Source organism: Notothenia rossii (assembly GCF_949606895.1).
Source record: "Notothenia rossii genome assembly, chromosome: 1".
NCBI classification, from domain to species: domain Eukaryota; kingdom Metazoa; phylum Chordata; class Actinopteri; order Perciformes; family Nototheniidae; genus Notothenia; species Notothenia rossii.
In genome coordinates, this window is record NC_136912.1 from 30,893,417 (window position 1) to 30,921,103 (window position 27,687).

The 27,687-nt window shown below is 39.8% G+C and overlaps 2 protein-coding genes across 4 annotated transcripts in view; one reads left to right on the plus strand and one right to left on the minus strand.

Moving 5' to 3' along the window:
- Nucleotides 1-4,742: 4,742 nt before the first annotated feature.
- On the minus strand, nt 4,743-21,932 carry cep170ab (centrosomal protein 170Ab). 3 transcript variants are annotated; one of them, XM_079667512.1, is made up of 19 exons: nt 21,828-21,932; nt 20,154-20,296; nt 19,972-20,061; nt 19,125-19,206; nt 18,871-18,926; nt 18,329-18,500; nt 17,635-17,772; nt 17,039-17,485; nt 16,077-16,441; nt 15,429-15,554; nt 15,194-15,326; nt 12,769-14,241; nt 12,078-12,321; nt 11,538-11,646; nt 11,292-11,453; nt 10,667-10,755; nt 9,739-9,832; nt 8,019-8,070; nt 4,743-7,611 (listed from the first exon to the last, which is right to left on the minus strand). In XM_079667512.1, the coding sequence occupies exons 2-19, from the start codon at nt 20,256-20,258 to the stop codon at nt 7,418-7,420; spliced, it is 4,131 nt and encodes a 1,376-aa protein (XP_079523638.1). In that variant the 5' UTR covers nt 20,259-20,296; nt 21,828-21,932; the 3' UTR covers nt 4,743-7,417. The 3 variants fall into 3 exon arrangements, with proteins under 3 accessions (XP_079523638.1, XP_079523639.1, XP_079523637.1); XM_079667513.1 differs by having other exon boundaries at nt 16,098-16,441; nt 20,154-20,299; nt 21,828-21,923; XM_079667511.1 differs by having other exon boundaries at nt 20,154-20,299; nt 21,828-21,923.
- A 4,589-nt stretch (nt 21,933-26,521) lies between these two features.
- LOC307030887 (B-cell lymphoma/leukemia 11A-like) overlaps nt 26,522-27,687 on the plus strand; it is a 35,567-nt gene continuing 34,401 nt past the window's right edge. The window contains exon 1 of the mRNA XM_079667518.1: nt 26,522-26,893. Within this exon, the coding sequence (XP_079523644.1) occupies nt 26,839-26,893 (55 nt within the window). The 5' untranslated portion in view covers nt 26,522-26,838. The remainder of the gene's footprint in view (nt 26,894-27,687) is intronic.

The window sequence follows — 27,687 nt, forward strand, 5'->3', positions numbered from 1 at the left end:
CTTTCTCCAGCAGTAATCCTCCTGAGCTGAGGCTAATGCACCAGAGCATGCACAATGAATGGCTTTCCATTGAGAATGAAATGTATGCCTCTCCTGGGCTCACATGTTGACTCAACTCCCCTGAATATATTTGTAACACACTTTGGATACCTCTGAATATACTTTATGATACTTAAAACATAACATTTTGGAGTGGTAACTTCACCTCTTCTCGGCTTGGGAACCAAATTGTTGCCAGTTCAAGTCCTGATTGGATCAAGTAGAGTTTGGAGTGGTAGCTGCCGAAAAACAAACAACTGCTCCCAGTTGCCAAACCACTTGTGCATGTGTGATGTAATGTAAATAACACCAGCTTTAAATCGGGATTTTCCCTTGGGAATTAATGAAATAGGTCTTAAAAGGCAGATTTAGAGTGAATAAATAGTTTTAGGTTTATTTATCTGAGATGTATCTCAAAGGTATCTCACCTGTTCCAGTCTGTCTTTGCGTAGAAAGATGGATGCAGAGTATCCTTGCTGCTGGACGACACTGCTGCTTCTCATTTGGGACACACAGGGCAGGATCGCAGGGGGGGCCTCCTCTTGCCCCCTCGACCTTGGATCATCTGACAGCTCCATTGATGACCTGTGTGCTTCTGTCCGCCGGGGGACAGACATCCTGATGTGCACAGACACACTCACAGCCGAGGACACACAGATATCCTGTCACTCCCGTCTTCCCTCTTTTCTTTTGTATCTATCATACAGTAGCTGAATCAGCCTACTGCCTTCAGATCTACAGTATGTCTGGTTGTTACTAGAGCACCTCCTTAAACCCTAACAGACTTGTTGGGTAGGGTGTGTGCGCAATAAAGGCTCAGAGATGGAGGTGCTTCAGAGCTGCTGCAGCACTGGACAAGACAGAACAGCAGAGTGAAGGAGAATAATCTGATTTAGAAAGTGGAGAGAACACTATCAGACATGAAGACACGCACACTCACACGTAACTCAACGAAATCAAATTTCTCCAATTCTCCCCTCACATACAGAATACTGATACCGGAGAGACAGAATGTCCTGAAGGACTGTAGCCTCACCTTAAGAAACCCTTTGCACAGGTTAAAAAAGATACCATATTGCTAATATAAAAGGGACCATACACACAGACACACACAAACAAGGTGACTGAGGTTTTTTCTGGCAAGCACAATTTACTTTATGTGTTCAAAAAGGTGCTGCTGTAAGAAAAATTGACTTTGCCCTGATGTAATTCACACAAACCCCCCGGTGGCTACTGTGTCAATACTAGCAGAGCTACTGTGGTATTTGAGATTCATTAATTCAGCAGTTATGTAAAATGTGCCAAAGAAAGAACCCATTTCGGATTGGGTCCAAATCACAGCAGGATGAATATCTTTTTTTTCTTTTTCTTATGGATACAGACTTGGGGGAGGTCTATGCTCCCAGCTTTTGTTTCTGAAGCTTTCATAATGAATGAGAAGAATGATACTATGTCCGTTCATATATTTCCTGTAAATATAAGGCTATACAATAGTTGGTTAAGTTTAGTAATAGATTATTATTCAACTGATCTACAGATTGTAAGAAGTAGAAATGTCACAATGTGCCAACCAAAGCAGAAAAAGCAGGCTGCAAGCTGTCAAACATACAGTGGCGGAAGAAGTATTAACATAATTTAATGAAGTAAAAATACTAATACCACAGTGTAGAAATCTTTATGTACAATTGAAAGTTCTGCATTGAGAACCCTGACAAATTATTTAGCATCAAAATGGATATAATGTATATAATGTTTCTGGATTGTGATTATTAATGCATTCATTTGTCAATCACTTTAATGTATAGTAGCAGACAAAGGTGGAAATACATGTAAATACATTATGCTGGGTAGTTGAATCTATAATAAAACATTGTCAGTTATTAGGCGATTATATTTTATATTGATAATCTACGGTGGCCAACAGGTGCAAAGGGCAAAAACACTTCCATTAGAAGAAACACGCTGCAGTTTTAAAAAACTATATTAAAGTAATAATCCTGATGATCAACAAGCGCTCCGGTCCCAGCTGTGTGCATCACTTATTAGTGTCCTGCAGCATTTTTTAAATATTTGCAACGTTTTATTTATGCAGTGGTTTTAGTAAACTGGGCATGTGTTGTAGAGTTGGTGAAGATGTTTCTTAATTTGCATGTGTTTGGCACAATTGTGTTTTATATCTGCATTGTTTGCAAGTGCAGCGCGTTTGCACGTGGTAGTGTTTAGGGCCGTTGTAGCGCGTTTGCACTTTTCGGCAACAGTAATAATCTGCAATGCAATGGAGTAGAATTGTGAAGAATTTAAATACTCAAATACATATAGCTCAAATTCGTAATTAAGTGATTACAGTACTTGAGTAACAATTGATGGACTGTCCCTTCTCAACTGGGCTTTGAGAACTACTTCTGTACCACCATATCCATGGATTTAATTTGCTGACAAAGCATGTTTTGTCTTATCCTGTTGTTCAAAGCCCATATGTTATGAAGGTGTATCAATGTGGAGGTGCAGAATATGTAAATAAATATGTAAATGCCTCTGCTATAGTGCACATGCACACAGAACAGCCTCATACATATTTTTCACACTGGGGCCGTTCGGGTGCTAAATCATCAATGACAGTTCAAATTACACTTAAAAGCGCATCACCCTGCAAATACCTTAAAAGTCATACTAAATATGTATTTGTCTACACAAGCAAATAATCACATCCTTCTTACTTCAAGGAGGTCCACTCCAGACTGTCAACCCAGAGCCAAAAAACCTGCAGTGATGTCATGAATATTTTATTTAAATGCAATGAACGACATCTATAGGGAATTTGAACTTGATAAAACTAAGAGGGAACAATTCAGCTAAAGTGTGCCCGCTTATGTGAACACCTGCAGAAGCGCTGACGTGCACCAGCAGCCGCGCTAAATGTTGTTCCCAAGGGAGAAAAACCCTGACACAGCTTTAAGGATTAAGGAAGTAGAGCAGAATATCTGGAGACATACAATTAGTATTGCAGTGGCTGTGGCAGCCAGGCCTCTAAAACCTAATTTGCCGTATGTTCTTGCCTTTGCAAAGAAAGAAAGAGAAGGCCAGAGAGGGAGGGGTGGGGGGGGGAGGCAATGGGGTTCTGTTGGAGGAAGGGTCTGGGAGGTTGGAGCTTTGGCTGGTGACTGCCAAGAGGAGAATCTGGGCTGATGAAGAATTAGACACTTAAATAGATTAATCAGCTTTTTATTTGACCTAGGTTAATCTTGATTATCTGATTTAGTTGACTGGATTTAAAATATTTTTCATTTAATTAAAAATGTTCATCAGTACCAATATTCTTTTATTTATGTGTCGGACATTTCCAAAGTATGCGTTCTTAGCAGTCCAAGTTACTCCTTTTACACAATTTTTACTTCCTTTAACCCTGCGATAACTTATTTTTTTGTCCACTTATAGGAGCAACGAAAAGCTGTTAAAACAACATTATTGCCAACTTGTTAGCAAATAGTTTCCAAACTATAAAACAGCATTATTTATAATTTTTCATGGGAAGTGTCAATTTTTTTATTGAATGTAAGCCTGTCATTTTATTTTATATTGTAGAAGATGAATGAGCAGCTTGTTGTGCGTCGGCAACTGCGTTAAATGCTTTTTGTTAGTTTAGTTATTTATGTTACTTCCTGTTTTATTTTGTATTCACCTTGTCTCGTTCCTGATTCCTTTTCTTCCTGCCTTGGTTGTTTTCCCGCCATCATCAGTGTCTGCCCCGCCCCTGATTGTTTCCACCTGTGCCCACTTCCCTCTTGTATAGTGTCCTGTCTTCCTTTGTTTGTTGCCAGCTTGTCTTGTGTCTTTTGCCAAACTCTCCAGCGTTATCCAATTTGCATCTAAGTATCTAAGTTATAGTCATTGTCTGTAGATTTAGTTATAGTAAGGTAAGATCAGGTAGAAGTATTTTTCTAGTTATTATTTAGGTAAACATTAGTGTAGATTCTTTATTGTATATATTTTTGTACTGTTTCTGCTTTTTCAAGTAAAGACTTTTTATTGTACTTGAATCTTGCGTCTGCCTTGGTGCTTTTGGGTCCACTCCTTGTACACCCGTAATACAGTTTGACTACTCTGATCAAATGATTTGCATGTCAAATTGAAATGTGCAAAGTTGCTACTGCTGTCATGTAAATGTACTTGAGTTAAAGATAGTTTTTATAATATTACTACAGTGGCAAACCGGTGAAAATTTGGCACAACCGCTAAAAAAATGCTATACATATATAATATTATAATAAAAACATAAATATCCAAAACACAGGCAAATGACGAAACAACTTCACTAACTACACAAAACATACACAACATTTACTAAAAGCACTGCATAAACTGTTAACGCCGGAGCCTCGCTGCGGGGAAACTGTGGCGCTCGTAATTGTGCCGCATTTGCGCATAAGATGAGGCCCCACGCAGTCTGCGGGATCTGCGTGTAGGGAGGGGCGGCACTGTCTTCCGATATCATTATTACTGTAAGCTAGCTAGCTAAAATAGCTAACCTAGTCATTTCAAATATACTGACAAATCACTTACACTTGTGAAACAGGAGTGCCAACAGTAGCAAGTTCTTTAAAAACTGAGCGCAGTAACTTTCACCGAAAACTATGTAAGCACCACTTTGAATAACACTATAATCTTTCGCTGCAGTATAATTGATGTGGAAAAAATAAAACAGCTCATGATAATCATGCATTTTATTGGAAATAAGACAAACAATACACAGGTATAGCCAGGTCAACATGTGACCTGACATCATTACAAAGAAAAGAAAAAAACGTCATACAAAACATCAAAATTAAAGATTCTCCAAATGCTCAAAAAGAATAAAAGACAAAGATCAGTAGGTGCTGAGCACAAAATGTAGATATGAATATTTATTCAAGTTGTTTTGGCTAAAATGTTTCAACAGTTCTCGGGTTACATTCATGTGTAAACATTGGTATGAGGCAAGACATTGGAAAACCATTATACTGTCCATCCTTCCATTGCATCGGTAACAATAAAAAAGCTGCAGGACTTTGTCTACGCTGGTTTAAACGCATCATTATCAGAAATAATTTGACAATCTGTTCATCCACAGGCAGCTGGCTTTCACCCTGTTTAGTTTTTGGTTGAGGGGCATGAAAAAGAAGCGCCACAGGGGCACGTCATGTCCTGTTCCCTCAGAGATGAATATGTCCATATAACAGCTTTGTAATGTGCAAAACAACACCATCTCCTATACACTGGCATCTTTCATCTCCAAATATAATGATTGTTTGATCCAGGGCACTTGTGACAAAAAATACATTTGGAAGAGGAAAACCTTTCTGGGAGCTACATTTGATTTAATAGTTTTGTTTATTAACATACACGGTCTATATTTGATACTGGTTTCAAATGACATCGCCTTAGGAAAAAGAAAGGCATGGATGAGAGTTTCTGATTCAACTATAACTAACATTGGTACATACTAGGGATGCACCGAATATTCGGCCACCGAAAATTATCGGCCGAAAATGGTTAAAAAGGCCCTTTCGGCTTTCGAAAACATATCACCAAATGTCAGAGAACAGGGTTACGTTGATCATACTCCGCATATTTGTCCGGGTGTTTTGATTTCAAGTGGTGGAGTAATCCCGAAGTGGTGAAAGTCTTTGCAGTTACACCCCCTCGAGAAATGTCAGCTGAACACGTTTTACAAATCGCAATCCGCGCCTCTCTCTCTGATATTTTGAAATATCTCCAAGCGGCAGACATGTTGGCTGTGAGCCAGCCGCGAGCATGGTCGCGCGCCGTGCTTGTCGCCGCGTTTTGATTACGTCATCACAACAACACGTTAGGTTACCAAACTTATAGGTGCATTTGTTGTTGTTGAAGGCCTGGCTGTTACAGTCTTTATTTACACTATTTTGATGTAGGCCTACTGGCCTAGATGTTTATGCAGTTTTAAAGCACCTTGGCTTTGTTCTGAATGCACTTTGTTGTAGTTATCCTACAGAGAAAAGAAAATGCACTTGACTTGGAATTAATGTACTGTATGCATTCAAAAGTGCTGAATAAATGTTTTATGGACCCATAATAGTGATTATTATTTAAGTTAAGTTTTGCCATAATCATGTATTTTTCCATAATCAGGTAGCTGAACAACATTGGTAAAAAATGTATACATTATATATATATATTTCTATATATATATATTTCTATATATATATATTTCTATATATTTCTATATATATATACTTCTATTAATCATTTTTTTTCGGCCAACTGTTTCCTATTTTCGGTATCGGTTTCGGCCAAGAATTTCCCATTTGGTGCACCCCTAGTACATACTGTACATACCCAGTTCTTTTCCTAGCAAAAGCTGCTCTTTTCTGATGGAAAATCATTACTGAGGCAGGTTTGGGGATTACAATTGCAACATTATATTAATGAATATAAATAACCTATGGCTGGGTAGAAAAACAGTTTCACACACTCTTCCTTTTGTGACACCTCTGCCCCTTCATAGGCTCTGCATTGGCATTAAGTCAGCTTTTGATTCAAACCGCAAGATTTGAAGGCTTGGAAAAGAAGCAGTGATACGATTTTATCAGGATTTGGGGGGGGGGGGGGGGGGGGGGGGAAATTACAACATAAAACCCTGTCTTCATTTACATGTATCCTTTTTTCAAATATTTAAAAGAATATGTACGGAAGCCCAAAGATGCAAATGAGAAAAAAAGTATTTTTCTTTCCTGTATTAAAAAAATCTAGGATAATGTTTCCTAGGTTAAAAATGTTTTGAAAATGTTTCTTGACAAAAAAAAAATTAAATTCACCTGGCAAAACTTTTCACAGAAAATAGTAAACAACAACAAAGAAAAAATATCTTACTCATAAATGTTATTCCCTACCTGTTTTACAGATAGAGAAAGATACTTTTTTATGAATTTAGAAAGGTTATCACGGCAAAACATTTGTTTTCCCTTTTTGTTTCTCAGGGCTTCCGTAGATAATGGATTGTAAGAATGAAAAGCAACACAGATCCCAGATGGGTCACTGTATGTTACATCTTCTTCATTAGCCCAACAAATAGTACTGTTGTGTTTCATACTGTATATCTCACATAGCTTTTTTGTAAAAGTTCAATCACAAGTCACTTTGATTGACAGACAGGGCAGTGTGGCTCTCCCACAGAATAGGCATCTTTCTCCTTCTCTTTCCTCCTTTGTCTCAAACGATACACTTGTTACAATAATTCTAACCCCACACTTTCAGGATATGTCGAACATAAAGGATGCATTCTTATATATGTCCTTGTTGTATCAGTGTAGGATCTAGGGCTCTGACGGAGCCCTTGTTCTCGCTCTGCCACCTCTCCGTGGTGTTAAGGTTCGCAGGATTCAGTGGTCCGTCCCTCTGGCCTGGAGAGTGTGCTGGAGGGTGCTCCAACTTCAGGGTGCAACACGGCCGCCCCCTGCTGAGCCCCCGGGCTCGCCTTCTGGTCAGCCAAAGGACTGGTCACGCCCATATTGGACAGGGCATCCAGGGTGCCATCAGGATCCACCATCATGTCAATTACTGTCCAAAAAGCAACGTTTGAAATATAATCAATAATATGCTTACATTTAAAAGAATGATTCAACAAAAAAAGGATGGTTTTGTATATAAATAACTGGCCTTCTGTTACAAAAACTGACCAGTAATATACCAACTTCTTCCCAACAAATACATTTTCACTAAACCTTACTTTTAAAACATATCAATTTTGCTGTTGTCTAATCCCAGTCTAACTAAATGTATCAAACTCACTTTTTAGATTCTTCGTTCTCTATGGGGGCATGCAATCATTTATTTTCTCTTGGAAACACAGTAACTGTATCTTGTAATTTTGTTGGCATAGTATTCCTTTAACACAGTACAAAATACACTTGTAATTTGACGTGTGGCAGTGTAATAAATACTACAGGAAAGCATCACATCCATACCGAGCATTTGTCTTTCCACTCTCCTCAGGTCTTGAATGATGGTTGAAAGCTCCTGTTAAGTGGAAATAAAGAAAAGCTTTTAATTGGTTGATGTGATTTAATAAGTGAAAGTTCATACATAAAGTAAATCAACTCCATTCATCTGCTCGACACTGCAGGAATAGGTTTGGAGCTGTGCCGTGTATTTGCTCAGTAATGCTTTATGAGCAATGTGACTGTTAGGTGGATAGACATATCTCTTCAGGGGTTCACATGAGGACAGGCTTGTATGATTTATGACCCTGCCCTCGAGAGAGGTGTGAGATTTGTAGACTCTAACTTTTTGCTACTGCTACAGCCTGTAATTATTTTTTCTATATCAAAATAAACAACCATATTTTGTGTGCTACAAAAAAAGTTTTGCATGGTTATCTAAATGGCATGTGTGTGTCTGTCTTTGATTTGATCCTCCAGAAAAGCTGTTATACTGTCACTGTGACTGCTTCGGTAAGTAATCAGATATTGTACTGTGTATGACTGCAAAGGAAACAGAAAGAGTGGAGTTAAACTGTATAGCAATAATATCACCATTTCAAAAGCTAATGGATAACAAAAAAAACATAAGCAATATCCATAGCAAAGTTATTCATTAGAGTAGCTTTTTCAAATTACATTTCACTCTCTCTTCTTGTAATAATTTATGCTCAACTAGTGCCAAAAAGCAAACACTCTGCTGATTACACTCCCCTGAAATGTGTCTGATGAATGTATCATAATGCCTCACAGTCAAACCACAAATTGCACTTCTTCCCACTTGCAGACATTTTGGATGTGCAGATATTTTTCGTATAAAGTTAGCTGTGTTAACTGTTACTTGTGCCACTTTTTTGTGTTCTTCACCAAAAATATGTATCACACGCTATCTAATGTGTATCCATGCAGAAACATAATTACACTTTTTCTGTGACCCTTTTCTAAAGAGCTATTGCCAGCCAGTTAATATAAAATTATGGCAACCTTTAATATGTGCAGTAGTTTCTCTGTTTAATGTTATATCATAAATACATAGTTATACATAGCATACATTCAGATTTGAGTTATGATTTCAATCTATGGAAGCCCTTAGAGGTGACTCAGCACAAAATGCTATGCAAGGATAATCCATCTTGAATATTTTTTGAGAAAAAAAATCTGTTTTGACAAACACACACAGTAAAACATTCACCCATTTTGATATTTCATAAATGATAAAAAGTGTATAAAAAACATTTTAGGGGAAGCATTTTGGTATGCTAACGTTAGCATGCTGACATGGTTACAACAAATATGTAAACTTCCTGATTTAGTAGGTATGTTTTTTAGCATGTTCACCATTTTGGTTTTGTGGTAGCATGCAAACTTGTTTTTATTAGCAATGTATCCCAAGTACAGCTGAGGCTGATAGAAATGTCCTTACTTTTGTAGAAACCAATATAAAACGACAAAATGAAATGTTGTCCTGCTGATGCTAGAGGAAAGGTTGAAGGATCACTGTTGTAATTAAAATTCAACCTGAGGGAAGCATTAACGTCTGAACCTAATTTTATGGCCATCCAATAGAGGTATTTCAGTCTGGTAAAAGTTGGACTGAAAGGTATTGCCATCTTTAAAGGCAAACTGCTACGTGCCTAGAAGTATTACTGTCCTGCATAGTTCCCCAGCCTTCAGCAAATAAAACAGACATTGTTTGAGGGGACATCACCTTGTTGGAGCTCTTGAGTAGTAAGGAGTCGCGCTCTTCCTGCAGTTTGTTCTCAATCTCTTCCCATTTTCTTTCTTTATCCTTGAAGAGGATCCTGGAGGCCAAGTTGGTATGGAAATAGATGAAAGTAAAATACATGAATATGTTAAATGTGCTTCTTTATATAAGTATGAGTTGACTGTTTCAATCATTGTCTGTGTATTGTAGGAATGAAAGAAGGCCTTTGAGTTGTCTCCCTTTGAGTTGTTATAATGAGACATGTAGCCGGTTGTCAGAGTAAACCTTTGTGATGTGCCACTCAAACAGATTGCTTGGCCTAGTTCCAACATCAAACACAGACAAGATCTTAACACCTGATTTAAAGGGTTTCTATTTTAACAATCCTTTTCTGCACGTGTGAATTTGTAAGAACAATTTTATCATTAAAACCAGATTTAAATTCAAAACTTCAACTCTAATTCAGTAGTTCATCAACATGAAAAATACATTTAATAATAAAGAATGCATTTTCATGCAAATATTGCAAGAAATGTAAGTGTTAAACCACTTTAATGTAGTTTTCTCCTCTGTCCTTGTATGACATATTCAATTGAATGTCTTTATGCCTTGGACTGACAAAACAAGACATTTGAGGAAAGCACCTTGGATTTTGAGAAACTAAGAAACTTTTCAAATGTTTCATTATCTTGCCTTGATTTTATAGACCAAATGATAATTAAATTATCTATAAAATAGTCATCAAATTAAACCATGATAAAAACAATTGTTAGTCGCAGACCCTATACACAAAAACAGATTTTAAGCGACAATCTTGACTTCCAATTAATCCAGCATTTGACCGTTCTAATCTCAAATGTAGAAACCATTAAACCGTAACAAAAAATTTCTTTTTTCTTTTCACAAATGTCTGTATATTTATTTAATGTACCTTATTTTGTAGGCTGTTTTATCAACAGACTGACGTATTCTCGCTGAAAGCTGAGAGACCGATGTTAGTAGTAAACTGTCCAGCACCGACTGAAACATGATGAAAAAAACCAATACATTTTTAACAAAGGCAAACAATCAAAGCAGATAAAGCAAGAAATATAAAGCAGTCTTTTAAATGATTTTGTTAAATTGAACCTAATTTTAGCTATTACTTATCATGCGTTCTGCAAAGTATTCTTTCTCATTGGCTAAACTAGTAGCTTTTGGTCCAGTTTTAAGCAGATATTTGTTCAAAGGTATCTGCTGTTGGAGATATGGAGCTCCCTCTAGTGGCATGCTGTGGTACAGAGTGACTTTATTGTTCTGCAACACAATTCTGTACCAAACATAAAGTATGCTCGAAAAGTAAATAGGCATTGAGGTGGAAATATAGTTAATGTTTACATTTTCCGACAGCCGATTTCACAGTAACACATATTGTACATTAAATTCCAATGTTTCTCCATACTTGAAATACAGATTTGAATGAGAAAAATCTGTGATAATTCAAACTCTTCGATATCCCTATGTCATGCAGATTGCCTCACAGCAGAATTGTGTTTGATATCAAAAGAGCGACTCACGTCATCTCTATTCCATGTCTGTCTGCGGATGGAGCGTGAGCTCTGTCCACCAGAGCCTCGGGGTCGAAGCTCCACAGAGCGCCCGTTGGTTCCCACAATGCCGCTGTGCTCTGCAGAAGCACCACTCTGATCCAAGCTGTCATCAAACACACGCTCCTCCACCTGTGCAGCAGAAATGTAATACAAATCTTGATATTTTTGTAGTTATCTAATCAGATAGAAATAATTGCATACAGTTTTGACTACCATAGCTCCAGGGTCGGTGGCTGCAGGGCTGACTGAGTCGATCTCTCCGGCCACATCATGAATTTCTCTGGCAAGCATGGCGAGGTCTTTGGCTAGGTCCTGGCTGATCCTGATGAATAATCAAAAACTTGAAATCCCCATTGTTCAAATTGTTCAATTTCAGTGTTCAAAGTTTTTATTGTCATATACACATAGCTACAGTGTAGACATGGTATTACATTCTTCTGACCTGAGCTCCTCCAACAACACAACATATATAATAAAATACAAAATAAAAAAGAGTGCAAAAAGTCTATATACATGTAAATAGAATATGATATGTGCAAGAACAGAATACAAAATTAATAAATTAAAAGTGATACCTTTTTATATCAGATCGCACGGAAATGAATTATTTTCAATATCGACAAAATCAAATCAAATAACAACAAGTAATAACAGGAATAACTTGGAGCAGAAGAATCATGTTTTAAAAATGTTATCATGACTCATCAGTGTTCCCTTACTACTCTGGAGTACTTCTCACTCCCACCCACGTACCTGGCTATTTCCTCGCTGTGTGCTGTCCAGTCTCTCATATACTCGTCCTGCTCCTTGGACTGCTGCCTCAGAGCAGACAGACCTGTAGGACTAGGAGTGGCGGGGGCGGAGCCTCCTAGCTGGGCTACCCGAGTGGAAGGGAATGGCCGTGTTTGGCTCTGCTTGGAAAGGTGCCGGTTGGAGCCATACTCGTCCTCTGAGGTGGAAGCATAATCCACAGGCACGCGGCGCCACCGAGTGCCAGCTAATGTTTGGATAGAGCGGAAGTTTAGTTTAGACGGGGCTTCAAATGTGCTGTAAATGCAACAGTCAGGTTTATAAGGCAAACATGTAAGCATACAGTCGCCTATCCACGCACTGAGCAACGTTAGCATTCATTAAGAGTTTCTGGCAAACTGAAAAATCCGATATTCGCTCTTCTTTTTGCTCTGTTTTGATCTCCAACTCCTGAGAAAAAATATCTGGCCCTTTTAGATGTACAATGTTTCCCAACTACTCAGCAGTGTACAGTGTTTTATTGAAAGATTTATACGAAAACTGTAAACTACTAAGATCAGACTTATATAAAATATTTTCTCATTTCCCTCTCAGGGCTTCGAGACAGATTATTAGATGTATTAGACGTCTTATTTAGACAGTAAAAGCATCAGATAAAACGATTTCATATGGAAATATTAACATTACTACTTACAAGCAGGTGGGATGTGTCCATAGGAAGCGGTCCCTCTATTCTTATCAGGTAGCTTGGAGGCGCTGTTAGCCCGAGCCCTGGGTCCAGACACTGAGCTCAAATTGGACCCTCTGAGTCCTTGTCTGATGGAGTAATCCCCTGCTACACTCCGGGATCCTAGACCTCTGCCCCTTGTCACTGTGGCCTCTGAGTCGCTCTGGGCTGACGGGGAGCTCACTCTCTGCCTCCTAGGCTGTGCCAGAGCCTCTATCCTGGACATTCCCCTTCTTGCCATCCCTGTCCTGGATGTGGAACTCGCTGTGGAGGCCTCAGAAGCTACCGACATCCGGTCGAAATCAGCAGGTTCGGTGTCTGAGGAATCCCCATGCCGGGATCGCCTCAGCAGGGACGCCCTGGTGGGCCTCGGCTTGGGACCACTGGTGTTTTTACTGGCTGCAGAAGAGGCTGGGGCCTGGCTGACCTTAGCCCGACTAGCCTTGGTGCTAGCCCCCACTGTTTTGCTCCCAGTCGGGGCTCTGGTAGTAGAGCTTTTAGATTCCTGTGTGTTGGGCAGGGAGTCGGAGAGGAGCGAGTTGGTATTGACATCATCGTCCGTGAGGTCCAGGGAGGCCCAGGGGCGACTAGCCTTCGGAGGTGCAGGTGCCCTGGCCTTGACCCTCCTGTCCTGGGTCTCTCGGCCCCCGGCCGGGCCTTTGCCAGATGAGCACACCATTGTTCTCTCCCTTTGCTGTCCTGCTAAAATCCGCCGTTTCTGGATCACTTTTCTCGCTCCTTCGGCCTGGCTTACTGTGCTGGTCGTGTCAACGTCTGACTCTGGTGACAAGGAGCCTTCGATGGACTGACTTGGTGGATCACCTTGGTCTGACACATTCGCCTCTAAAAAGGCGGCCACAGCTTCTGAGTCTTTCTGCAGCGATGTGTTCTCAAGGCCGACCTCCCTGATCTGAGTTCTGCTGCCTGTGAGTGCTTGGATACGAGGTCGGAGCTCAATGGAGGGGTTGGAACTCGGTTTATCCACAGTAAAACTCTCCTGCCTAAACAATGGTTTGCCACTACTTTCCCTGGCCTTTTCCTCTTCCTTTTTCCTCTTCCGTGCCTCCTCCATTCTCTTCTCCCCACCGGTTAATGGACGAGGGGGGAGCATTGCCAACACACCTGATTGGCCTGATCTCCCACCAGCGCTGTCCTGTGACTTGGCTGGAGAGGAGCGACTAGGGCTGCCACCGTGACTGCCCACTCCACCAGGGCAGTGACCTGTTCGATTCCTTCCCCGGGACATTTTCTCCTCATTGCTCTCCTTCTCCTGTAGCTCTGTGTCCTGTTTCTCCCCCATATCCGTACGAAGGCCCGCGCCAGGGGTCCTCCTTCCCAGGACCAGCTCCTCACCTGGCAGCTGGGGCAGGGTTCTCCTCTTACGCTCTGTGTAGCCAGACGAGGCAAATGAGGCCGAGTGGCTGGACTCACTTATTTCAGCTGAGAGACAGAAAACACTTTTATTAGTAAAGAGGATTCTTGGAAAGATGGGAATTACATATCAATGGTGGGGGGTATGCTAGAAGAAAAGATGCATTGGCTCCAAGAGTTTGATAAAACTGTTGTTTTCTACCAAATTCAACAGAATCTTCATGTTCTTCATACTTTAAAGGGGACATATTATGAAAAACGAAAACAGTGATTATGCAAATATATTAATCGGATATGGAGTGCCCACTAACACACAATATGTGAAATAAAACCACCCAGTTGTGGGTTGTGGGTGGCGCCTTGATAACAAAAAAATCTCTTTACATTATACCGCTCCTATCCTTATCAATTGCTAGAACTAACCTTTTTGCCACAAACCAATCAGAGCAGATTTTGCCTTTTTCCATTTTCCATTCAAGGCTTTATTGTCATGTGCACAGTAGCAACAATGTAAATATGGCAAAGAAAAACTTAAGTCAGGCTCCTCCAACAGTGCAACATGAATATATATTGGACATAAAACAAATAAAACAGATACAACAGTGCAAGAGGAGAGGAGCCAAAGACACGGCAGCCATCATCACCGGCGCCATCTTCATTTCTTTATCTTTTTTGTGAGGTTGGCTTACAGAGACAGGCACTGAAACGGAGCGTTTCATACCACGGGTCAATTAATGTCAGATAGACAGTGCAAGAAAAAAAAACGTGTTACTTTAACAATAAGCATCCTCTTCTAGTAAAACCCAAAATACAAGTATGAACGTGAAAAGGAGCACTAGATGTATCCTTTAATGAATTGTCTGGAAATCTTTGATTTATAATGCTTAAAAATGTATGTTTTTAAGTGTGTGTTTGATCCATTAGCGGTGGGTTAAAGACACACACACACGTAACTTCAATTTGAAATAAATTGACAAACTGAATTATTTCTGTCTTTTCCATTTAGATTTTAGATAAGTACCTCTGTCCTCTGTGGCCATGATGTGACTCTCCCCTCCGGATCCCTCAGGGTCTGTCCTGATGTGACTGGCAGCCAGAGTAGCCCACTGCGAGACCCAGCGAGGACCGCCCACCATCAGTTCCTCAGACAGTACCTGTACAGCATGAAAGATACACGAGAATAATTATTATAATTCACTGTGTTTGGAGACATGACAACTTTTTCGGTTGAATTTGAAAGCTTTCAGTTGTTGCACCTCTGTCTCCATGCGTCCATGCTTCCCTCTGTCTCCACCAGACCTCTGGGAGGTGAGCCCCTCTCTTTGGTCAGCACCCCCCAGCCTGGACACACACCCACCCTCCTGCTCATCCACACCAAACACCTGCAACATACACACATGAAAAGGTCAGAAAGTGTATGCCCAGTGTTATTGTATATTTGAATATGCAAATTCAGCGTTTCCTTAGGTGTTGTAAGGGTCAACATTTTTTCACAGAGCGTAATAAATCCAAAAATCTACAAATATTGTCAATAGCCCAAAACAAATTTCAATCTATTTTTGCAATGTTTTTTGGAGAATAATATTTTACAAAGTATTAGAAATAAAACGTATCATAAGAATATCGACAATATATGTTGTAAAATGTATTTTGCAAGACACTTCAGATGTATTGGGTAAAGAAAGTACCTTGTTGATATTAAAATTCCCTAGCTGATTTCTCACATTAACACGTTAATCATTTGTATTACAAGTGTTTTGAAAATGTATGTTTATTTAATTTAATTAATGTTAGCAAATATCATCTAACGGTAATTTTGGTTAATTTAGGATAAATCTAAAGACACAAATAAGATAGTCATTAAAATAAAACCCTAAACCAGTATCCTGACCCTTTCTTTTCACCTTGTCTATCATTTTCCTTGCCTCTTCCTCTTCCTGATCTCCATTCTCCAGCTCAATGGTATAGGTCCCCCTGTCACTGTAGTCATCTCCATGGTGATAGCCCTCATCGCGTCCGCCCTGCTGATGTGTTGCCTCTACGCGTCGCCTCTCTACGAATCCACACGCTGCTTTAGAAATTGAAGACTTGCGACGGCGAGCCGGACTGTCCTCCTCTGCGAAGAGCCCCTCCGGTACGTTAGCTCGACCTTCTCTGATCTTCATCCCGCCCCAAAGCCCCCACGAGCGCTCCTCCATTGTTGTGGCCCTGCCTTTGCCTCCAAGTGCGTTCTCTGAGTCACTCTGTGTACCGTCCTCATGTTTACTGCCTGGCATGGGAGGGGTAAACAAGGTTATGGGACGAAATGTAAAGGAGGGTAAAAAAGAGGCTTAGGCTGAATTATTATATTGTAGACACATGGCAAATGGCAGAGATGGCAAAAGTACACACATCCTTTACTCAAATAGAAGTAGATACTCATGTTTAAAAATACTCTGGTAAAAGTAGAAGTACTGACTAAACTTCTTTACTCAAGTAAAAGTAAGTAACTACTATCTTTTTTTTAGAGTAACTGGCCTCCCTTTATATTAATAGAACAATAATGTCATTGTTAGCAAATGAATGTTTCGATGCTGAACCACGTTTTTATTTTTTCATTGGTGGCTCTTGTTTAGAGAAGACCAGGAAATGATGGATACACGGATCGTGTTAAAATACACAAGCACGCAATGACTCTAAATAATAATGATCATGCCACCAAACACAAATTAAAACTAAAGTAACGAACCTGTTATGCAAATGTGAGAAGTAAAAGTAAAAAGTCGTGGAGTAAATGACTGATACCAGAAAAATGTACTTAAGTACAGTAACAAAGTATTTGTACTCCACTACTTCCCACCTCGGCCAAATGGCTGCCCATACCCACCTTTGAGGCTCTTCAGTTGCACAGGCACATCACTCTTCACACTTTCCCCATCCTCCTCTGCAACCGTTTCTTTAAGAGCCAATGGCAGCTCGTTTTGGGCCAGCCAGTCAGCGACCTTAACCTCTGCAGCCACCATGGCGGTCTGAAGTGGACTCAGCTCCTCCCCGACACCCCTTTTGGGTCGGGGCCTGGTCTCCGGTCCGACCTTCGCAACCCGATCTTTGGTGCTCACTTTACCTGCTGCCATTGGGTCAAAGTCAATGGTGAAGGAGGCGTGGCCATGGCCTGGATCTGCGGCAGAAGAAGCATCTTGATCTCGTGAGGGGGCTTCACCACTCACTTTACCTGCCGAGGCAGTGTCCTTGGTTGGGATCTCAAAGTAGCTGGGCTCCTGATTAGAAACGGCTTGTGGGGCCGATTTTGGGGCCTCTGCACTCTTCTTGGTGTCTGACCGAAATAAAGAGGATATATAAGGGATGTTTAGCACTGCTAAGGGAATAAACTAAAGATTCATCCATTAAAGGAAGACTTAAAGGAGCGTAAAATAGAGATATTTCAACACATTTTATCGTTTGGTTTTAGAGTTATTTAAACACCTGTTTCAGCTTTCTCTCGCTTCCGATCTGAGGTCTTCTCCTCTGGCCTGCCTGGTTGCCGGTTCTTAGCTTCTTCATCTCCCCACCAGGCAGGCTGGCCATAGAGAGGCGTGATTTTGTGTAACACTGAGACGTCCCCTGGCAAAAGAAACACATCAGTTGAATGATGGAATGAGATGGGTACATTTTACACAACTAAAACATTTAATACAGATTTAAAGGGCTCCTATTATGCCCATCTTCACGTTTCCTATTTGTATTGTGTGCCTCTACTGGGACATGTTAACATGCTTTAAAGTTCAAAAAGGTCTTTATTTTCCTCATACTGCCTGTGCTGCAGCAACTCTTTTAACCCTTTGTCTGAAACCAGAGCCCAGTCTGCTCTGATTGGTTAACTAGCAGGCTCTGTTGTGATTGGTCAACCGCTTAGAAATGTCCTGCTCCCGCCCCTTAGCCTATCACGTACAATGTGTTGGAGCGCTAGCCAATTGAAGCACAATGGTAACATAGTGATGACATAATGTTATGGAAGTAAAAAAATAGTCATTGGACAAATAAATGACTCAATTGTACTTGTTAACATTGAAACCCTCTTGCCCACAGCGCCCATCGATATGATATCCTAAGTCTCCTGTACATTTGTGAAAGTGGCTTCTGAACACTGAGATCTGTGTCATTGATTTGCTCTTCTCACCTGGCGTCTTGTCCTCCACCCTGCTGGCTTCAGAAGGCATGGCGGCGGTGGCGGCGGCGGCCCCCCCACCCTCTGCTGCTGCTGCCTTGGAGGGTTTGGCCTCAGATTTACACGCTTCCTTCTCCGGAGGTTTCCTCTGGTTGAGCTGCAGCTGGCTGCTGAACTTCTCATGCTGACGGATGTGATAAGCCAGATTTTATTTTATTGGATATTTAAGAACACTTGCATGTTGCATATCATTGAGGATACGTCCGGAATATTACTGCATCTCTTCCTCATTAAGATGAAATCCTATTCCTTTTCAGCTACCTGGGCAGTTTGCTGTGATGATTCTGAAGCTGCAGATTCATCACTCTATTATTAAAATATTTTTGCCTGGTTCAGCACAACGTTTTGCTCTCTAACTAAAATCCACTCCTTTCAGGGTTTTTTTTACACAGTGACGTAAAAATGTAAGGGCCTTCTGGCTGCACTGTTTTGAGCAGGTCTTTCACGCTGTTACTGTACATTGACACATGAACATGCATGAGGTGCTGTCTAACCTTGAGGGCCTCCTCCGGAATATGCATCTGTCCTCGAAGCACGGTGAACAGGTTGGTATGTGAGGCAGGTTAAGGTGAAAGAACTCTTTGCAGGGGTGAGAACCATGCACGGATAGCTTTATCTATTATGCAGCAGGCAGATTGCAATGAGCATTCACAGCTATTCAAGAGCAGATAAAGTTACAGTGTCGTCCGGGTCCACTGACCTTGTCCTGTGTGTCACCGGGATGGACACATACAAAAGATTCAAAGGATATCGTATCCAAACCTCAACTTGTCATCAACTTTCAGAGTGACGTAGATCTGCTCCTGTATTCTGACGTCATTGACAAATGTCTGTAGACAAAAACAGAAAGGGGTTATGTTAAGGACTGGGTACTGAATCACAACCAAATGTAAAAGTTTGGATCTCCTGCTTGGTCAGAATTCTGTATATTTTGCAATATGTTTGAATCGTTGTTTTTTTATACTGTAATTTGGCAAAAGCAATGCCTGTTTGTGTTATGAGAGCATAAAGCTTATCCGTCCTTTTTTGGCAAATCGGACACAAGTTTTGTACTTTACTACATTGAAGATATTTGTTATATTATCATTTATTGTTTCTTTTTTTATTGTTTTTTTTTCACATCATGCTCTCTTTAGAGTATGACCCCCTGATTTTTGGTCTTACTGATTGATTATAATTTTTTTCTTTCACATTTGGTTTTGTCTAATTATTATCGTTTTTCTTTGGTAATCTTTTGTCTAATTCTCCTTTTATTTTACCATTGTCATTGAGAAACCCTGTTAATTTGTAACAGTTTTTTTTTTTGGGAGTGCAATGGAGGCTTCTCGCTTCCACATCACACTTGTGTAAATCACACATTGAACCATGATTGAGTCAGATTTACAGTGAGTAACGGGAAAACTACACCATATTGTGGAAACAGCCTTCTAGTGTCAGTGTACTATATTCAGATAAATGACATACAGTATGTAGAGATTCATACAGATTCTGGTTAAACATAGTGTGCCTCTTACTATTTCAGAGATTGCTTCTCTTTTATGCAGTAGGTAGATGAAGCTGTAAAACACAGGATAGTAGAAACATAAAACACTCACCCCGTTTAAGCTGCCCAGGTCCTTCACTTTATGCTCGTCTGCGTTGGGCTCATAGTTGATGACAGCGTGCTGCTTGTCCACACTGCGAGACTAAATCACACAAAATCCAGTCAATCACTGTCCACGCTAATCTCAGTGCTTCAGATAATAATCCAGCCTGGATGGAGATATGACAGCCTCACCTGCAGCATGAGCTCACAGTCGTCCCTCCCCACGAAGATCATCTCCCGGGGCAGGCGATGGCGCGTGCCCCCGCCGCTCACCAGGAACCAGGAAGTCAGACTCATCTCTGCCTCGCTAGCTCACCTTTGACCCTTAATGCATCCTGCTGGAGACAGGAACAGTTAGACGGCAGTCATCCATTTGTGAATAATGCTTTGATCGATACAATTACAAGTTCTTACAGGCGTGAAGGAGGCACGCTGCTTTATATAATCACAGAAAATAAACATATTGTGTGCATGTGTCGTATCATGTACTGTAGCTATTTTGGGAACCACCTGAGGACACTGACACATCTCTGTGTGGAGAGCAGCAAACAACATGAAAGAACAACTTTAGGTGTATAAAAGCGAGACACTGTTTGAAGATTTTAGACATCCTAATACATTTCATACGGCTGCTCCTTCTTAGTAGATAAGTCGACTAATTTGTCGGTTTGGCTTACACAGGGATTTTAGCCTTTGCAGACCATTTTCATGCACAAAAAAGGAGAGGGATAACCCCCAAAAGCATAATAGGGCCCCTTTAAAGCACAAGTTATTCTCTTTGTGGATGGACTCATTCTTACAGATCAATCAATAAAATCTTGTCAGTGTACGTCAAATAAAGATGCTGTATTAAAGTGGAGTGGGGTAAAGGTCAGAAAGGCATCCATGCAGATTGAATTTACGGCACATGTGCATTAGGACAGCTATTTTAATTGGATGCTGGAAGTCTGTATGAGCTCACAATGGCCAAAAGGAGACAGGAAGTGGGGGAGAAATAGACATTAAAGACAAAGACAGCAATACACATCTCTGCTTCCCCTGATGCTCTCTCATATGATTGTCAGACAACAGCTCTTTTCTCTGAGGCAACAGCCGGTCCTCCCTCTGCAGGAGCACCATCAGGCCCTGCTGACTCACGCTCTGAATGGATAGGTGAGTATGTTAGTGGGATGTAATTACGCACACGTTGTCATATCTGGGGCTCATTTTTGTGCATCAACTCGATCCCAATGGGACCTGACAGACACCCCCCACCCCCTTCTGGTCATGTTAACCCTTTCAGTGGCGTGGCTTCTAGTGGCCCATGTTTCACTTTTAGACGCTTGACCACACACGAATATACAGCTATAAATCGGCAAATGACAACACGCCAAGCGTGCATGAATGGGTTACAGTCGGCCAATGACAAGCCTGCAAATTAGCCCAGTTAGGCCCAGCGCTTATCATGGAGCCGTATCATATCGAAACCGTCCCAGAAATACATAACGCCTTAGAATAATATTATACAAAGACACCGCACATAATGATATTCATAAATGTATATCGACACTTTGTCTTCCTTTAATTCTTATTACCGACTAAAGCCTATCGATCCTTGGCGTTCACTGTCATGTCCGTGTGCTCTTTAAGCCCAATAGAGGCTAATTTAGACAGATTCACGACAACACTTATCACGTGTTTTTGTAAATCAGGTTATAGAGGCTGTTTGTGCAGCCGAGGCTCCCCGGTTATGGACGACGGATAGAGCCTAATAAGGCTTGTCGCACAAACACAGCGATGCTCTTTGTGAAGCGTCTCCATCCATCCTTAAACAGCTGAGCGCATCGCAGGAAAACAAACAAACGGAGGATTAGACATGTCACTCACCAGGTGCGGCTCCACGGACGATCAGCATCCGATGTGTGGAGGGTTATGGAGAGCTGCTGCTGATCCTCACCCCGCCGCCCAGCCCTGTTCTGCGGCAGACCCGCGTCTTGGCCTCACGGTGGCGCTGTGCACTCACATAGGAGGAGATCGGGAGGTTATGTAATACTGACAGCAAACTGTGAGTGGCCCATATTTGATGAGTAATACTTGGTTTTGGAGAATGCAGTGATTTTGCCAAACACATATAGACTCATAAGAATTTCCCAGCTAACGAGGGCTAATTATGTCAATTAACCTTAGCAGAGGTGGGAAGTAACTAAGTACATTTACTACATTTTTGAGTAATACTTATATTTACTTGAGTATTTCCATTTCCTGCTGCTTTGTACTTCTACTCCACGACAATTCAGAGGTAAATCATGTAGCCTACTTTTATTCACAATCTACCTTGCAGTATACAAAGTCATTCAAACGAGCTGCACCTTTACCATCTTTGATAACACTTTAATGATCAATAATTATAATGAAAACATATAAATATATTTTCCTGAAATGGACCAATCTGCATAATGCCTACTTTTACTTTTGGGTACTTTAAGTATATTTTGATGCCAATACTTTTGTAATTTTACTTGAGTAACATTTTGTATTCTGGACTTTTACTTGTAAAAGAGTATTCCTACTCTTTGGTACTTTTTGTGTGTAATTGTTTTATGTCTTTTACATATGTATGTTGCCAGGCTTGGGGAGTTTCAGGATTACAGCAAAAAAGTAACTATATTCCCTTACAGTTACATTAGAAAAAGACGTAGTCAGACTACTGTTACATTTCTAAAAATGGGGGATTACTAGCAGGATTATAATGTTATTAGAAACCTAAAAAGATCATAGTGTGTTTGTTGTAAAAGGATCAGATCTGTAAGAGTGAAACTATACTCCTGCTGCCTGAATGTGCTTAATGAAAGGCAAGTTTACCTTACTTTTTTATACTAAATATCTTCTTTTCTAAGGTCACATTGTTCAGTTGTCTTACAATTACATGATACACATCTCATTGATATTCATTTTCTCTTGTTTTTATTTGGATTGCATTTGATATTTAGGAAAGTAACCAGGTTACATTGCTTTTATATTATGATATTCAGATTAGGTTACTGATTAAACATTTTTACAGGTAACTAGTAATTGTAACGGATAACATCTTTAAAGTAAGCCTCCCGACCTTGCTCATATTTGATGAGTAATGCTGGGTTTTGGAGAATTCAGTGAATAATAATAATGGCCTCATATGGTATAGATCAAAGTATTTCTTAGCTAATGAGGTCAATATGTCTTGTAAAATAATCTTAATCTCACAATGTTATAGCTACTCGGTTTTGTCTTGCACAATTTTTTTTGTTTGATTATTTTGTCTTGTCCATGTCTTATATATTTATAATCCATTGTTGGAAGAGCCTGGGACATTTGCATTGCCATTACACTCTAGCTACTGTGAATAGGACAATAAAGCTTTTGAAATCTTGAATCTTTGAATCTATGATAATCCAGAAAATGGTGCTCGAAAAAAACAGGGTCTTTTTTCTACTAATTGCACTATTCAGCATTTTTTCTGTTTTGAAGATCACTACTTCAGTTCTTCATTGTTTATTACAAGACTTGACATGACTCAGCTTCAAAAACAACAACAAATGAACCAGGAAGTCAGATTCATTTCTGATTCGCTAACTCACTATTGACCCTTAATGCATCCTGCTTGAGACAGTTCGACAGTTAGACGGCAGTTATCCATCTCTGAATCATGGTTTTATCTATTGTTGAATTTCTTAGCTACTTTTTGATGAGGGCTGATTCTGCCTAATAATCTAAGAGATAATATTTGTTATAATAATAATCCAGATTATTACTCTTTTGAATATCTGATTTATCTCATTATTCTATATGTGTGTTTTGTTTTTACAATCACTAAGTTTTCCCCTTTGTCTATCACTGAATTGTCTATTATTCAGTTTATTAAACAACAAAGAAGTAAAAACCTTGGGAAAATTATAGATTTTATTTTGTTTCAATTGGTATATACATGTGTAATTCACATTATAATATTCTCATTTTATGTTCTCCTTTTATGATTATATAACGCATATCTGTTTTGTATGTGCTGCTATTGTTGACCTCATTCGTTGTGAATTATCCTTTTATAGATTGTTTATACATTACTAAGCATGAACATGCACTTTATGATGGTAAAATATAGAAAGTATTATTGTTATTATAAAAAACGTTTAGATTTTAATAAAATGCTTTTTCTGTAGTTTTATTGACAGTATGGTATTAAGTATAATAGTATAGTATAATATTGTTTTTTGCTAAAGTATTCTCCTATAAAAAAACTAGATGGCGCCAAAGTATTGAGCTGGGAAGTGAAGATCTTGGAAGAGGCTTTATAAGCAACAACCTAAATTGTTAAAACTCACCCTAAAACATACATTTTCCATGATATTAATTAGAATTTCAACAAATCCTGACTTTTTCATGTTAATCATAGGGATACCACTGTGACTCAAATGTTATCGGTTATGAATTTGTCAAAATAAGTTTGTGGTATGTTTCCAAACCTGAAGAAATAAAATCATTTTGTTAAGGTTATTTTTGGTTGTTTGCGTAGTTTATATAACTCTAACAACATGGTCCATATGAGCCATACATAATCTACTATCTGACATTCATTGTTTGCGCTAAATACCCCTGTTGAGGTTCCATTACACAGGAGTTATTAGCCTATCGTTTAGAGTGCAGCCACCCTTCATTGGTGCATTAATCCTCAGTGGTGTCCCTGAAGGATAAAAACATCATGCTTTGTGGTATGCAAACAAATAAAACACATTCACGACAGCAGTGGAATTCCAAGAAATATTCACATATCTTTGTTATAATTAGTTTACTCTTTAAGTTACAAATGTCACATAATTTGCCTGGTTGCATGTGATTGTAAATCCAGAAGACTTTACTGACTGCTCCTGTAAGGCTATACAAATCAGAACAAAACTATAAAAAACTAAACCGGATATGATAAATAGTTTGATACAAATTCTACACATAATACCCCAATATTATTACATATTATGCAGTAACTTCCAGCAGTGTGTTTTCTCCCTCATGACCCCATAAGGCTAAAGAGTGAACTTAAGGAATAGCGTTGTGCTCAGATCAGAAATGTGTCTGCTTATCCATCCATAAAGACTGTCTGATATAAAAACATAAAAATAAGCAGAGGAAACCAATCAGTGTTTCACTTTGAATATAGAGTAAGGTGTATTGTTTATGCATAGATAACTGATTCAACACTGTGTTAAAGGAGTTACATCATTATATGGTAGCCTTTAAATCAAAATGCATCGGAGGCTGTAGGCTAAAATCCAGTTTTTTGGTACATTATTTATTAGTTGATACTTATATTTTATTAATATTAATTTGATCTTCTTATCTCCCTCTCTTGCATTAAGGAAACCAATTGTTTACAATTGCATTGTGTTCAAATATCAAAGTAAGTAGATCCTCTCTCTAACATATAGAGACACTGTTTGGTTCTCTTATAGAAAATGTGTTCAGATATCCATTAATCGATTGACTAAATAAATGATTGTTTAATACTTTGACAATCTATTAATGTTTTGAATTTATAAAGGTAATTTTTCAGGCAGAAATGTGTCTGAAATGATTTTTCCAGCCTCTTAAATATGGAAATGTCCTGTTTTCATCACTTGTATATCCCATTAAACTGAGTATATTTAGGTTTTTCCATTAGACTTTGAATTACTGGCATAGACATATTTTGGAAAATAAAGATAATTACTTGCAGCCCTAAATCGCTTATATAGAAAGCTTTGATCTCACAAATTAAACACAGTTTACAACAAATAAAAACATTGAAATTAAAAGGTCTCTTCCTGTCACATCAATACATAATAATACAAATAATTTAAATACTTTATGTAATCATTTTTGATAAAATTGAAAACATATTAATATTAGATATTTGTTGGGTCTTTATTGAGCAAGGACCATGCATAACAATGCATACATCTCAAAGAGGGAAAAGATGCTTGTGCCATATTATAGCTACAATCTGCTCTTCATCTGCAGTCAGGTTCACACGTAACAATCGACAAACACAAATATTTCCTACTGCCTATCAAACTAACAATTAAACATATCAAAATACAGCTGTCAATAGTATAAATATTAGCACATATATCAGTACAACTTTATTGTTAAAATTCCTTTAAAATATTCAAATTAATGTTGGTCAGGTTGCTCTATATACATTTTTTTAACCATGGGAAACACTTAATCCACGGGAAACACTTGACCACCAGAAATGTATCCCAGCCTGAAAATAAGAATAAACTATATTAAATATGTGTCAGTAAAGCTGGGTTGATCCTCCTTTGCTCCACGAGCTTTCTGCTGCTCCTGTACTTCCTCCAATCTCTCTCTCTCTCTCCCCCTCTCTCGCTCTCCCTCTCTCCCTTAGCCCAGCCCCCTTGATCCCCTCTGTCCATTGGTGTCTCCGGGGTCTCTCCTCTCTCTCTCTTCCCCCTCCTTCCATAGGTAGTCCATAATGAGTGTCCATTGGTTTTTATTACGCCTTGTCCCCCTCCCACTGGCCGGCTTTGCCCTGCCCATGTTTTCTCTGTCTCAGTCCGTCCATCTCCTGACGTTCAAGTTCGCAGGAACGTCACGTCCGCACTTGAACTTGCAGCTCAGGGGGGTATCGCCGTACCCCCATCACTCTCTCTTTGCAAAAAAGTCATGAAGAGGTCCGCACAGCAGCCCGTAGCGCGCAACGTCTCACCCTCTGTGTGATCTGCAGTTCATCTTTTCTTTTCCTTTTCTTTTTTTTCCTCCTATTTGGATGTCAGACGCATCAATGAAGATATTTCATTTGGAGTCTACCTTTGTAGGGACGGATTTCCCAATGTGAACTCAGCTGAAAAGCCGCCACTAAAGCAACATGTCTCGCCGAAAGCAAGGCAAACCCCAGCACTTGAGCAAACGGGAGTTTTCGCGTAAGTGGACATTCATTTTGACTTCATTTAGCTGTTAGCGAGCCACCTCTTGTTTTCCTTGCACAGGGCAACTTCCTCGGGGGAATTTGAATAGGTGGTCCGGACACACAGACACACACACCGCTGTCCGGAGTGAAATGTCCAAAACATATTTGAAATATATTTCGGGATCATCTGGTGGAAGTTTTCAAACAACGTGACAGAGAGCTTTAACTTGTATTGGTTTACCGTGTTGTATAACGCTGCCTTCAAGGTTTCTTTCGCCATTAAAGGGCATGCATGGGCTTTATGGCCAGAGACCTTTGCCTATACGGACGCAGCGCGAGCCTGCTGCTGCCGTTCCTCCTGCAAGTTTTCAGCTGAAGCACGAGAAGCGATTCCACCACATCAACGCACGTTTGTCTGTTGCTAGTTAGGATGTATTTGCAGAGGTTAGAGCTGCTTTGGACACGGGAAAGTGGTGTTTACATGCCCACTTGTCCACATAGCAGCGGATACCTCGTGTGCGTAATACACGGAATATAGTTTATGTGTCACAATTCCGCACATCTGCTGCTTGTTTTTAACGCCGCAGTTTATTGTTGTTATATGTTAAATCCACCTGAATGTCCGTGCGCGATATTGTTTTGCAACTATGTGGAGAGGAAATCAGGGAAGTGGATTTTACGCGCGTGTGTGATATCATTGCAGGGCATCAATTGCTTGACAGGATCTTATATTTGCCGGATAATTATTTCCCACAACACCTCTGTTATTCAGCAGGAACGGCTCCATTCACATAATACTATCACACT

Bases quoted from the DNA above. Each gene is read 5' to 3' on its own strand.
- cep170ab (XM_079667512.1), bottom strand. From the start codon at position 20,258: ATGAGTCTGACTTCCTGGTTCCTGGTGAGCGGCGGGGGCACGCGCCAT. The intron at 20,062-20,153 runs GTGAGGCTGTCA...TGTGTGATTTAG, and splicing joins ACTGTGAGCTCATGCTGCAG to TCTCGCAGTGTGGACAAGCA. The intron at 11,647-12,077 runs GTACGTGGGTGG...ATTATTCATCAG, and splicing joins CACAGCGAGGAAATAGCCAG to GATCAGCCAGGACCTAGCCA.